This window comes from Lissotriton vulgaris, chromosome 6 (assembly GCF_964263255.1).
Source record: "Lissotriton vulgaris chromosome 6, aLisVul1.2, whole genome shotgun sequence".
Taxonomy (NCBI): Eukaryota; Metazoa; Chordata; class Amphibia; order Caudata; family Salamandridae; genus Lissotriton; species Lissotriton vulgaris.
In genome coordinates this window covers 1,171,912,896-1,171,927,234 of record NC_141694.1, presented here as the reverse complement: position 1 = coordinate 1,171,927,234, position 14,339 = coordinate 1,171,912,896, and the positions used below count along the sequence as shown (strand labels likewise).

General features: G+C 43.8%; 1 protein-coding gene across 1 annotated transcript in view; it reads right to left on the bottom strand.

The window, feature by feature from the left end:
* SHPRH (SNF2 histone linker PHD RING helicase) overlaps positions 1 to 14,339 on the bottom strand; it is a 759,436-nt gene that overhangs the window by 549,477 nt on the left and 195,620 nt on the right. Inside the window, exon 6 of the mRNA XM_086927277.1 lies at positions 376 to 526. Within this exon, the coding sequence (XP_086783403.1) occupies positions 376 to 526 (151 nt within the window). The remainder of the gene's footprint in view (positions 1 to 375; positions 527 to 14,339) is intronic.

Sequence of the window (14,339 nt, the reverse complement as noted above, 5' to 3'; positions counted from 1 at the left end):
TTATGATTACATCAGTAAAGTATAACTGTTAAACTCAAGTGTTTTTTGCATTTTAAACATTACAACGCCTAACTATAATGCCCCTTTAACCTTTGCCTTTTTTGATTGAATACATATAAAATTTTGCAGAGGTTACCTCACTTCTTTTTTCAGTAGCTAAATGTGTGTGCCCCTCTTATAGTTGTCTCTATGGTCATTTTCAGCAAGTGTGGCTAGCTCTAGGCTCAAGAGTCACTTCTGTCAATCAAGCCCTACGTTTTCGGACAAAATGATGCACATAAAAGGAAAGAAAAGAGCAGCACCCGAAAAGAAAAGGAGAGAACACTGGACAAAATACATTCTAACAAGGTCTAATTTCTGCCATAGTTTCCTTACTTCAGATAACGTCAATGCATCCTGTTCAACATGTTTCCGCGGGTGGGACAAGATAAGAGCGAGCACCTCTACTGTTTTTCCAAGTCCCATCTCGTCAGCAAGGATTCCTCCAGGCCAATCAGGTCCAGCAATGGGACGCTCACGGATAATGCTAAAACAAAACCCATAATCACAGACTTAATGCAATAACCCCACAGACTATAAAATGGCTGTTAAAAATCTGAGCAGGAAAAGAAAACAGAAATACTATCAAGCATCCTGGTTCTGTTCGTACAAGCTCCTAAAACAGCAGAAGAGAAAGGTAAGACAAGGCTAATCATTGCTCCCATTGTGCTTGATCATCAAGTAATTTCAACTATGTTGTGACCAACAATGTGATCTCATTAATATCTTCATCAGATGTAAAAGAGGAGCATGAGGTGTGAGGGAAGGCCAAGGAAGAAGTAGAAACTATCAATGCACAGAGGACTTTGATAGAAAGAGGAGTGCCAACAGAACAAGCACTTGCAAAGCCAACAAATGCCTTTGGTGCCTACTGGCTTTGCCTATGTTTTAAAAAAAATATGTTGTACAGCATTCTCGATGCCGCATGACTGAAGTAAAAAAAAAAGTTTAAAAAGGCGCCATGACGTGGAAGCTGCATCATTTTGTAGGTGCACACACTACACTGTCTGGTACGCAAGACCTTAAAAACATTGGACATTAGAGGAAGCTTAAATAAGGGTGTTAAAACAAGGTTATAAAAAGGAAATGAGATAAACAGGACTGTGGGGCATATTGTTCTGGGAACAGCCATCAAAAGAGGCATCATAATATCCGAATTATGATGTTGGCTGCTAAGAAAGGTGCAATTAAAGGAGCAGTATAAGCATGCAATGCATTTCCCCCTAACTGGTCTTTACATTTGTGCAACGTTGTGAAAAAAAATGAGATCACAAACATATGTCAAAGCAAATAACCACAGCAGGTTGTTTTCTGTAGATTGATTACCTCCACCAACTATTAACGCTTTTTAAAATAACTAGAAGAATAGAATGTAAAAATAATGTTTTTGCTTCTGGCATGCATTCAAGGTATATTTATAGTTTCAAGAATCATAAAGAAAATTCAATCTCTCAAAGCTTATAGTTGTAAATGTTGCCTATAAATCTGTGTGTGCCAATGTATCCCACCTTTAGTCTCCTTCCAAGGAAATGGCATTGAAAAAACTCCTTAAACAAAATTAGCAGAAATTAGGCTCGTTTGTAACTGTATTGAGACAAAGTAACAAACGAGATGCCATTTCTAAACATCAGATGCAGGAGAGAAGGGGTAAAACAATAGTATTTTTGGGATCCAATAAAGGTCTATATTTTAAATAACAGTCCATTAACTGTGACTAAACATGGAATATAGTGGAATATGCAAGAATACGTAGGGCAAACAATGTTGGAATTATTAGAACAGCATTCTTCTGTTACAGAAACTAAATACCAAGACAGTGGACTTGGGCAAAATAGAGCACAGTAGCAAAGGGCGGTCACACAGAATCCAACATAAGCCTATTTTGTAAAAGACACACTAAAATATTATAAATGAACTGCGGATAACATTTATTGGGGGAAATTAAGACAGCAAGTGAAATTGCATCACGATGGGCTGATCCTATTTACTACTAACATTGCTTACTCTTTACTACTCTCTATACCTTTTGTAAAAAGGGCCAAACTTGAACCATAACCAATCAGGTGACACCACTCAGTAGAATCCTCCCAAGAAAGGCAGAGTCCCGCACATTTTCAAGCACGAGGGTGAAAAGAGTAAACATGACTAAAATAAGAGAAGCCTCTCAGGGGAAGTGGGTGGGTTGCATGTGAATGTATGAAACTTACCAATACAGGAGAACCACAATTACAGGTAAGTAACTCATTTTCTTCTCTAGTCTTGGGTCTCTCATAGATTCACATGCTTGAATCAGAATAGCAAGCAGTTGTTGTTGGTAACCATTGCAGTAATCTAAGTACTTAGAGAATGGTGGGTAACAGGTTGATAGACATTTGCCTTTCACAATGAATTCCCACAATGCAATGAGAATAATAATAAATATATAAACACATATATAAATATATATACATACATATATACACACACATTTATATATATATATATATATATATATATATATATATATATATATACATACACACTATACACTGTAAAGATTATTCAGCAATATGTTATGTAATAATACTTAAAAGGAAGAAGGAAAAATCACCTCCATGAATTTAAGCGTAACTTATTGGAAGAGATGGTGTAAAACCTACAGCTGCTTCACTGTAAAATGCAAAATCCAGGCAGTAGTACTACATGAAAGTGTGGGTATTTTTCCACGTAGCAGCACAGCAGATCTTTTCCAGCTGGAAACTAGCAAACTGGGCAGTAGAGATGGACACTGCTCTTGTGAAATGCACTTTAGGTTTAACTGAGTGTTTTTCCAGAGCTAGCATGGCTGGTTGTGATGGTTGCTGCAATCCATCTTGCAATAGTTGCCTTTGTGACAGAAGTACCTTGTTTAGATGGACCATAACATATTAACAACAGGTCGGTCTTTCAAATGTGTTTAGTTTGTTGCAAGTAAAATGTAAGACTTTGTTTGATGTCTAGTGTGTGTAAAGATCTCTAAGCTGGCTTTCTTGGATTTGGAAAAAACGTATGGAGTAGAACAGGTTCGTTTAGGTGGAATTGAGATGAAACCGTAGGAATAAATCTTGCATTCGTTCTCAGAAGAAATAGTGCTCAGTAAAGCATAAATAGGGTTATTTTGTTTTAAAGGCTTGGTTTTCGCTAACTCTCCTAGCGGAAGTGAGAGCTAATAGTAAAGAGACTTTCCAAGTGAGAAATTTGAGGTCCGCTTTGTGGATAGGGTCAAACGGTGGCTTCATAAGCTGTGAGACAGCCACATTAAGAAGCCATTCCGGAGGAGGAGCTCAAATTGGGGAAAACTCTGAATAATCCCTTCATGATTGGTTTGATAATTCTTGTAGAGCAGAGAGATAAGGAGCTCAGAGCATCTGTATCTAGAAATAGCAACCAGGTGAACCTTGGCAGACACTCGTACCACCCCTGATCGAGCAAGAGAGAGAAAGTAGGGCAGAATTTTCTCTGGTGATGAATCGAGAGGGTGGATATTGTTCCATAAACACCAGGAACAAAAGTGTTTCCACTTTAATTTATATGCTTTGTCAGTGGATTCAGCTCTTGGACATCATCTCCCTGCAGTCCTGAGGGACGTCTAAATCTTTGTCTTCAATGTATTGAGAAGTCATGCATGCAATCGAAGAGAGGCAGGCTCCTGATGCAGGATTTGGCCTTTATTCATGGTTAACAGTGTTCTCGTTATTGGAAAGTGAAAAGGCTCTGATTCACAGAGTAGGTGGAACTCTGTGTACCAATGCAGTAGGGGCCAGCGTGGAGCAATCAGGATCAACTGGCACAGCTCCCTCTTCATTTTCATGAGAAGCCTGGGAATGAGAGGGTATGGGTGAAAAGCATAATCATAGGTCCCTAACCATCTCATTAAAATGCATTCCCCCCCATGACCCTCCCTACAGATCCCAGCTGGGGAGTAGAGAATTGTTGATTAAGTTCCCATTTGTGACAGGCTTGGCTAGTTCAGCTCAGGGTACTTGCAACAGTGTTGCAGATCCTTGGTAGTGTTCCACCTTGATGGATATCCGGTGTAGTAGAGGCCATTTCCATATTCTTTGAGTTTCCAGAGACAAAATGTAAGACCTTGTACCTCCAGGCTTGTTCAGATAGTGTATGCAGGTGGTACAGTCTGTCCGTATGAGGATGGATGATCCTTGTATTCTTGGTAGGAAGGACTGAAGCACTAGGAAAATTGCTCTTGATTCCAAGAAATTGATGTGCATCTTGGATAGTGACATACTCCATTTTCCTCTTATTTTGAGATCCTGAAGATGGGCTACTCAACCTTCTAAAGAGGCGTCAGTGATGATGATGAAATCTGGAAGTGGCGATAGGAATGTTAGCCCTGATGTGAGAATCATGGGAGATGTGCTGCTCTTCTCATGGCCGGTGGGATCCGAATGAGATCGTCGAATGAGCCGGTCACTTGGAGCCATTGTTTATTCTGGTTTTCTTGAATGGGTCTCATCCTGAGACGGACGCAGGACACTAAGAAAATAGCTGAAGACATCATGGCGAGTAAAGACTTGACTAGATGTACAGAAAAGCACTTTCTTTTGGATAGATCTTGAGCTAACAACATTATGGTCTTTTGTCTCTCTGCGGACAAGAATGACTTGTCAAGTAAGGTATCCAGAGTTGCTCTGAGAAAGGTTATCCGCTGTGAGGGCATTAGAAGAGACTTTTGATGAACTGTGAGCACCAGGGAGCAAAACAGTCGTAGGCAGGTTGACGTGGCTTCCGACACCTGCTGAAGATATGGTGCTTTGACAAGCCAATTGTTAATACAGAAAAAGTTGCAGGCCTCTTTGTCTGAGATGTGCTGCTATAGGAGCAATATATTTAGTGAGAGCTGATCAGAGACAACGGGAAGCACCTTGAATTCATAGTAAACACGTGCTACCATAAAACTGAGGAACTTCCGGTGTTTGGAATGGCTAGGGGCATAGAAGTACGCATCTCGCAAATCTAGGATGAGCGTATAATCTCCATGGTTAAGTAATTGTAGAATGTCTTGTAGAGTGACCATACGAAAGGACTTTCTTTGAAGGTATATGTTGAGTTTTCTGAGATCCAGAATGGGGTGCCTGCCCAAAAACATTTGTTACTAGGAACAAGAGTAAAATCCCATTCCCTTTTGAGTGTGTGGAAACCTTTCTATGGCACCATTGAGCAGCATGGCAAGAGCCTCCTTCCTGAGCAGATGAAGATGGGATGGAGGAGATTTTTGCAGTGGATGAATAGGCAGAACTGTGATGAATTTCTCAGTATGGCCATACTTGATGAGATGTAGGACCCATCTATCTGTCAGTCGTAAGGTTTCTCCATTGCTGATAATAGCGAGAAATGCATGCTCCCACAGAACGAGGAGTAGAAGGGGTTGTAGCAGGCACCACAGAATCGCCACTGTGTTCTGACAGTGTCTCTTGACTGAGCTGGTTGCTTTCGCCTTGGCTGCTGTCTGGAATATGCATTTGGTGCACAATATGTTTGATGTTGCTGATAGGCGGGACGAAAGGACTGATAGGGTTGGAACAACTTATCGTTGGTATCAGCCATGAAAGGAGCAGTTACCTCGTCTGCGGGCTCCTCTGAAGTGAGTTTTACTGTACTGAAGGATACCGAAGGACATCGCTGTGTCAGTGTCTGCTTTGATGGTTTGTAATACAAAAGGGGGTGGTGATGGACGGAGAATCTGAATCAATCAAACACTCACACCCAGTCAAAAGATCTGGGTTTAATCCATCACCGTTCTTTAGCCCACTCTGCCACCCCAGTTCAGACATGGCTATATGCAAATCAGTCTGACCCTGTGCCTCATGGGAACAGTCCAGCCCGAACTGCCAAGCCATGTCTTCCCTGGACCGGAAATAAGCTTCTGAGGACCGGTTTCTGGCATTCCAGCAGTCTTCAGCCCGGCTTGCTTGAATCCAGTGGCAAAGTGAGCAAGGGACTCATGTCTGAGCATACCCTGCCACACTTATGGCGGCCAAAAGCAGTACAAAAGGGGGTGGTGATGGACGGAGAATCTGAATCAATCAAACACTCACACCCAGTCAAAAGATCTGGGTTTAATCCCTCACCGTTCTTTAGCCCACTCTGCCACCCCAGTTCAGACATGGCTATATGCAAATCAGTCTGTCCCTGTGCCTCATGGGAACACATGGCTTGGCAGTTCGGGACGGACTGTTCCCATGAGGCACAGGGTCAGACTGATTTGCATATAGCCATGTCTGAACTGGGGTGGCAGAGTGGGCTAAAGAACGGTGATGGATTAAACCCAGATCTTTTGACTGTGTGTGAGTGTTTGATTGATTCAGATGCTCTGTCCATCACCACTCCCTTTTGTACCATTGATGGTTTGTAAGGCATCATCTATGTGTTTCCCAAAATGCGCATCGCCATCAAAAGGCAAATCTAAGATCTTCATTTGTACCTCAGTTCGGAAAGATGTTGCTATAAGCCAGCCCCGACATCTAAGCATCACTACGCCAGCGAGCTGAAGGAACCCAAGTGAGGCTACATCCATAGTGCAATCGATGATCTCGGAAGTGGATCATTCTCCCTCCAACAATACCTTCTGTGCTTCCTGTTTCATGTTCTCCGGCAGAAAATCCAGATAGAGTGAGATATCAGATCACATTTTCCAGTCATATCTTGCAGGATCACTAAAGCGTTTGCTGCATGCATAGCAGTGCCTGAAATGGTGAAGAACTTTTTTCCTATATTATCCAGGTGCCTGCCTTCTTTATCAGGTGGTGCTGTAATAGGAGCTTAAGGGTTCTCTAATCTGCGCTGCGCAGCTTGGGTTATCACCAAGACTGCTGTTGGGTGCCCGATCAAACAAGCTGGAGAGTCACCAGGGACCTTATATTTTTGTCAATCTTGAGAAGGACTGCATTCACAGTAGGTGGTGTTTTCATTAATTGTATACCCTATTCCCACATATAGTCAATCAGAGGGATTGCTCTCACTGTCTTCTGTGACTTTGCTTTAAAATCATAAAGAAAACAGTCAGACTGTTTGATGGTTGTTAGGAGCTTGTCGCGTTCTAATCTAGGACCCTGATCAATACTGTGACCTTATGCCCCTATACGGCTATAATCCATTTATTCCCCTATAATGGCATAAACGATCAAGAGTAATATTTTAGAAACTCGTCTCTGGCCTAACACGATCAGAGCCACATTTCAGAATCACTTCCTCTGCAGCTCATTAGTGCAAATGACACAGCAGAAGCCACTATCTAAGATTCCTAGATTACACTCCGAGTTCTTCAACAAGATAAAACTCAGCAACATGAGAAAGCCCCACTTGCTATGTTTTGATTAGTAATAAAACTCTAATGAGCACTGAGAGACGATCACTTCCTAGTGACATCTTTATTAACGTCTTATGTCCAAAAACTTACGTCATACAAGGCACCTTTCAGGTATAAATATTACCAACGTTGCCTTAAGCAAACGCTGAAGCTGAAGCTATCGCTGCTACGCTGATACTGAGGCTATCGCTGTCTCAACGACATCAGCGAGCGATGGTGTGGTGCACATAGGAGCAGAACAGCTGTCCCCTGAAGAGCCCAGCAGATGCAAGCTGCCCACGGACGCTGCCCCTCCTCCTCCTCCTCTACGCGCTGAGAGAGACGCTGTCTTTTCTCTTGCCGAGAAATCCAGCTCCGGCGTTTCCAGCCTACTCTTGCGAGTGACTGGGATATCGAGTCCTGGAAGGAGATACAAGACCTCCAAGATTCTATTTCAGAGGTATGGTGTTGACTAAACCCTTAGAGAGAATTCTTGAAGCAAACCTTGGCAAAACCAACTTAACTAAAGCTACTTACTTACTCCCCTCCCAAGTATTAGGCTTAGGTCAGGTACACTGGGGTAGGCGTAGTTAGAAGCACCAGTTGAGTACGTTAGCCTAATGTATATATGAATGTATATATGTTTTATTCATTTTAAACCATTGTATGGCTAAGAAACCATATCAATGCTTTTACAGTATTATTTCGCAATCCTCATTTTACTGTACGCACTTTTTATAATAACAAGTCTTGCAATTGTGGCAATTCATTTCTCTTGCACGAGAAGATAGACTGTTCGATAAATAATACCTTTTTATTGAAAACGCCCGTCTCTCTATTCTCTGCACTTTGGTGAAAGTAATCTGCACAAAACTGACTGAGTAAAATAACTGTCTATTGTTTCACACGACTCTAGAGATTGACTCTTATTCTAAGGAGCAAAGTTATCATGTTTATGCGGTTGATGGAAAACTGAATCCCTTCTGGTCTGTACCAGGGAAGCTGATCACTTCCTATTCAGAGAAGAAAGTTTCCAGTGACCTCTGAGCTAGTTGGTAACAAACCCAATTAAGTTTAGCATAGTCAGTGGAGACCTGGAAGATCCGCACTTCTACGTCCATACTACTGTTTATGTTATTCCAATGCGCAGGGCCTATTGGGAAAATAGGAACTACATTACAAGCTTAAATCTGGTAGCTGCTCTTTCCATTAAAGAGTGAAAAACACCTATCTCCTCCAGTGGTGAATCTAATGGGTGAGGAGCTGGGGAGGATAGTGTAGGAATAAGATATTCATCCCACTTGTTGATAGCCGGGGGAGGGGTCTTTAAGTTCTCCCTCCTTCGTGTCATCATCGGAAAAAGATGAATCCTGTGTAGGTGGCACAGCCACGTTTGAAGCCGGCGTAGGAGGAGGCATAGGAGGTGGCGAAGCCACAGCTGGTGGAGGAGGCAGAGGCGGAGGTGGTGCTCCCGCAGGTGGAGGAAAAAGCAGATGGTAGTCCTCTAACATTGCTTGCATGTTTTGCAAAAGGCCACTGGAAGATGGACCATGGGTATATGTGTGGGTGCCATGTAGTGGCTAGATTTGTCTCCATAGTACCTATGATGGTATTACTTGGCATAATAGACCGATTCTTACTCCTCCTCATCAACATCCTCATCATGATCATCTTGGTATTTTATATTGAGGTGTGATGGGCTACGAGCTGGCCAAAAAAAGTCCACCGTCATCAGATTCTTGTAAATCAAACAACTTACTAGGTGGTAGTGGTGAAACTTGAGTGGGGCTGTGAACAAATTGTATCACTGACGGACTAATGTCAGCGGTGGCAAATTCAACATGAGGAGCATGGTGGTTGTCCTTTTAGACTTTGTCAATGGAAACCACAGTGAAGGCTTCATCGTTGGTGCCGATGGCGAAAGTGCCATCGATGGTGAGGCAGCAGTAATCGATGAAGGGATTGGCGTAGTCAACGTGGTCCATGAGTTTATCGTCGATGACAAGGAGGTAGTCGTCAATGGTGTAATATCAGTCAGCAGCGAGTTGCTCATCAACAGTGTAATGTTGGTCGACAGCAACATGCTCATCGGCAGTGGGGCAGCTGACAGAGAAGTCTTCATCAACTGTGAATGTCGCAACTGCAAGATAGTCTGTGGCGGCGGTGAACAGATGACAGTTGTAGGTGTATTCTGACGTGTAGGCATGGACAATGGTTATGACGTCTTCAAAAAGGAGTTCAAGGCAAGCTTTAGCTTTAGAAGTGAAGAGTATGAGGAACATTTTTTAGGTTTTAAGGTGACAGAGATTGAGGGCCACATTCTGTCTCAGAAGGATCGGCAGGAAGACTCATGATGTGTCTTTTTAAAAGCTTTTTTATGACTTTCTGGTGACCTCTGCAACCTTTCCCTCTTCTTAGATTTTCCATGAGAGGTGTGAGAGTTCGCACTATCTTCCTTCTCAGAGACAACATCAGTTTCAGATTTAAGTCTCTGTAGCCATAATAATAATAATATACCCTCTCTGTCGTCGAAATGTTGTACAAATCTTGCAGCCCTTCACTTCATGGTGCGGATGTAAGCAATAAATACTGGCTTTATGAGGGTCCTCAGTATGGAGCCTCTGAAGAGTCCCTTTTTTAGCAGAATTTAACATGGTATCAGCAGAATTGAAAGATGCATCAAAGTTGAAGAGAAAACAAAAGAAAACTGAGCAGAGCTCAGAAGGACCCTCTCTCACACGACGTGCAGTAGAAAATATCTAGGGAGGATTTTACAGGGTGCTGTCGACTGATTGGTTATGGTTCAAGTTTGGTTCTTATCAACATTGATCAACGATAAGGGTAGGGAGAAGGATATAGATAGGCTATTGCACTGATTTTTCATAACATTCTGGCCTATGGCTATATCATTTACTGCTTTATAAAAGATACTGCGGGAGTCCCACTTCAACGACTGGGATGATTAAAAAATGTGAATCTATGAAAGCTCCAATACTGGAGAACCTGGTGATTCCCAAGTTTCATAATTTGAATGTATTGGGTCAATATATTTATACAAGTGCAACAGTCCTCTTTGCATGCGAGCCTTCAGTTCTTCTTGGGTCATCTAAATGGAGTTTCAAATGTATAACTATTCAAACAATGCACCAATTTCAACATAAATTGGCAGCCATAAAAGGTCACAATGTGTATGCCTATAAACTTATCAGGTCATGAAGAAAGCCATTAAGTGTTCATGTGCTGGATAAATCGGGGGCAGGGGGGCCTGAATGCACGATAGCCACAGCCTAGCAAGGCTGTGCCGGCCATAGAAGTAATCTTTCCTTTATCGTAGCCATACAAGTGTAAATTACCAATCCATCACCTCATTCCATCTGCTGGCAGGGGCTGGCAGCTGCTGGACTACATCTCCCATCAATCAGGGGCTGCTGTTGGGCAGACACCACCACTGAGCCCCGGGGACCTGTGTACCAGCCTGAATGATAAAGAGAAGAGGAGCAGGAGCCACGGTACAGCCTGCCTACTATCTGGCCCAACTGCCTGTCTCCCACTGTGGGTCAGCTACTGACTGCGGCCAATCACCAGGCCCAGGGGAGAGTTCTGGCCTGCAGCTTGTTGGGTGCGGCTATTGAGACACACGCCGACAAGGCACCTACTAAAGGAGACAAACGAGAAGAGAATGCTGCGAGCCCCCCATAGATGACAATGGCGCATTCCAGCTGCAATTGTACCAGTTAGGCCCCTAGAGACTGCTATGGTACTGCTTGGTTCGTTGTCCCATCACTAAGTCCCTCAGTGGGCTGGTCTGCGACTTCGTCCAGGTCTGGCTGACTGAGTGGTGCGACTTACACAGGGATCACCTGAAAGAATTGGGCCTAGGGATTATCACCCTTTTTGGAGGGCATCACCTGGTGAGAATCATCTCCCATCTTAGGAACAGCTGGCTAATCATCTCGGCACATTGGGGCCCCAATCAACTGAGATGTCCATAGGTGGCCCACGATCTTTGGGCATTGACCTCCATTCAGATGGACATGCACACAATTAATGACAATTGGGTCTGCTTGTGCCCTAGAGTGCCCGTTTGCAAAGGGCAGGATGAGGCGGGACCCTCAAGACTCTATACGCCAATGAACCACGTGTGCACACAAGAGCGCAAAATCCAGGTCGCAGCCATCACACACTTCTCTGCCAAGGGCAAACTGCACAACATGAAGCCCAAATTGACATTTAACAACAAGAGGGGCACACGTGCGGCTGATAAGGACAAGAGGCCTCACAAAGCTGTGCCGCTTGTGGCACCAGATCAGGCAATAAAAAAGAAATGCTGACAGAGATGAAAATCAGCCTCCACACTATCGACTTGAAAATTGACCACCTCACCCACATGATCAATTGCATTAAGGAACGAATAGACAAGCATGAAGACTACATGGATCAGTTAGAAAATCGCATTTCCAATCTTGAAGACACCCATACCTCTGCATGGAAAAAGTTCTGGAAGTCAAGAACAAAAATTAATATCTTGAAGCGGACTCTAGATGCAATGACTTCCACATTAATTTAATCTCCGAGTCGACAGCCATTGACAAAAGGGAAACATTTGTTGAAAATATGCTTCGATCCCTTTTTGGCAAGGCCCTATCTCTGATATTCATAGTAGGGTATGCTCTTTGAGCACTAGGAATGTGTCCCTCACCTGGAACCCCAGCTAGGCCCATCTTAGCTAGCCTACTTAAGTATTGAGACGGGGACGAGATCCTGTGGTTCGCCAGAGAACGCCAGTCAGTTCAATATCAGGGCAGCACTGTCTCACTATACATGAATTTCACCCTTATAGTCCAGACTGCTCACTGAGAATTTCTCCCTGTGAAATGTCTCCTGCAAAAAGCTGGGATCACCTACTCCTTGCTTTACCCAACCAAACTGTGAATTAATCTTGATGGCAAGCATCATTTCATGCAACAGAAGGCAACCACAAAGTTCTCACAGAAATATACAACTACCAACATAGCCCTGACGACTCCTCCCCAGCTGGAGCCAAGCGACATCTCTACGATAGGATGACTGACTGGCGCCCTACGTTCTGTCAATTTCTCTCATAGCCAATGCAATAGTGCAACAAAATTGACACGTTACAATGTGAGTGATATCTGCACTTGATGGACTGTTGGTGCTTTCTTGGGGCCCGTGGAACTCAACGGGTCTGTACTGCTCGTTCCCTCAGCCAGGCCTAATGACATGACATGACCTTCATGCCGCTTCTATACCCTGCTCCACTAGTTCAGCTACCCAGTTGGCTTCAACCTGGTTGCATGCCTGGCTTTTAGCGGATCCGAGGTATGTTTCCCGGAAAGCCAAATGTTTGTTGCAGGGTTGTCTGGGGTGACTTACTTTTTTTACAACCAGTTTGGGAGGTTCAAGTGGGAGGTGGGTGGGTAACTTGTTATTCTTTCCCTGTCTACTCTTACACGCATCACAATGTACACTCCGGACACTTTCACTTTGGTCATCCTATGCTATGCAAATGGACCACAATGCTCCAATGTGTGCCACATCAGTCCCATATCCCGTCTAAACCAAATGATGGCCATTAGATCTCTTACTGGAACGTTCCCGATCTGAAATGTTGAGTAATCCCTATCGCTGGTAACACTGCCCCTCCGTTAGCGCGAAGCAGTTCTCATCTCCAAACTGAAGCCATGTAAGCCAGTCAACTGCTATGATTTTGCCCTACCCCTTTCAATGATCAATGTTGATATAATATTGGCGAAACTGATTGCTACTTTCCCTCCAACCAGATGCAGTCCAACCTGATCAGTCCGGCTTCACCCCAAACCGCTCTGAAGCACATAACCTTCAAACAATGCTTGCCCTCATGCACACTGGAGACACCCAGCTAAGCATCGCCGCCATACTACTCAATGCCACAAATGCATTTCATTCTTTAGAGTTACTTACCTATTTCAACTCCTCGCCGGACTCTGGATCAGTCCTCGGTTTCTTCGTATAATCAAACTACTCTACACTTTTTCCACAGCGCGGCTTCTCATTACCAGAGCAATCACTTTCTCATGTCCTGAGCTACCATGCAGGGATGTCCCGTCACTAATCCCGATAGCAATGGAACCTCTAGCAGTCTGGCTGTCCCAATACAACTCGTACAGAGGTCTATCCTTTACTGCCAGGAGAATTCTGTTGTCTCTATATGTAGACATTGTCACCTAGTTTGACCGTGACCCACAGGCCACCATCCCTCAGCTTATACGAGAGGTGATTTGATTTGGTGGCCAATCTTGATTAACTGGTCCAAATTGGTCCTATTCACACTCACCTCAGTAACAGACCAGTTTGAAACCAAACATCCGCTCCAATGAGCGACAGAACTGGTTTGCTGAGTATTTGGCACAGCAGAGACCTGGATGAACTCTGGATGGAGAACAATGGTTCAGCCATGGCCTGGCTGGAGGAGCGGAACCAGGTCTGGTCTAGATATCTACTATCTGTAGAAGGGAGGATTGTAATTGCCAAAATGGTCATCCTCCTTATGTTTCTCAACATGTTAATCAATATCCCCACTTCCCTTACGAGGCACGCTCTCAGGCGACTTCGCTCTAATTTGGTGGCATTGATATGGGCCAGTAAGAAGCCCAGGGTAGCATCAGAAACACTGACCCTCCCTTATTTACAGGGCTGGTTGAGTACTTCGGACATGGACTTATATTTCTATTGTGCCCAGGACCAATTTGCCCACTTTTGGTTACATCCCATGCTATTAGAACCACACACCACTATAGAGGTGATTGTGTAGACCCCTGCCCACTGGCCACCTCGTTATATCTACCAGTCAGGCATCCTTTTGCTGTAACAGACACAGTAGAATGCACATTGTGGGCATGGGAAGGCCTATGACAACTAGCCTAGATGAGCTACCTTTTTGCAACCAGTGTGCTATTAGCCAGAAACCCTTCTCTCC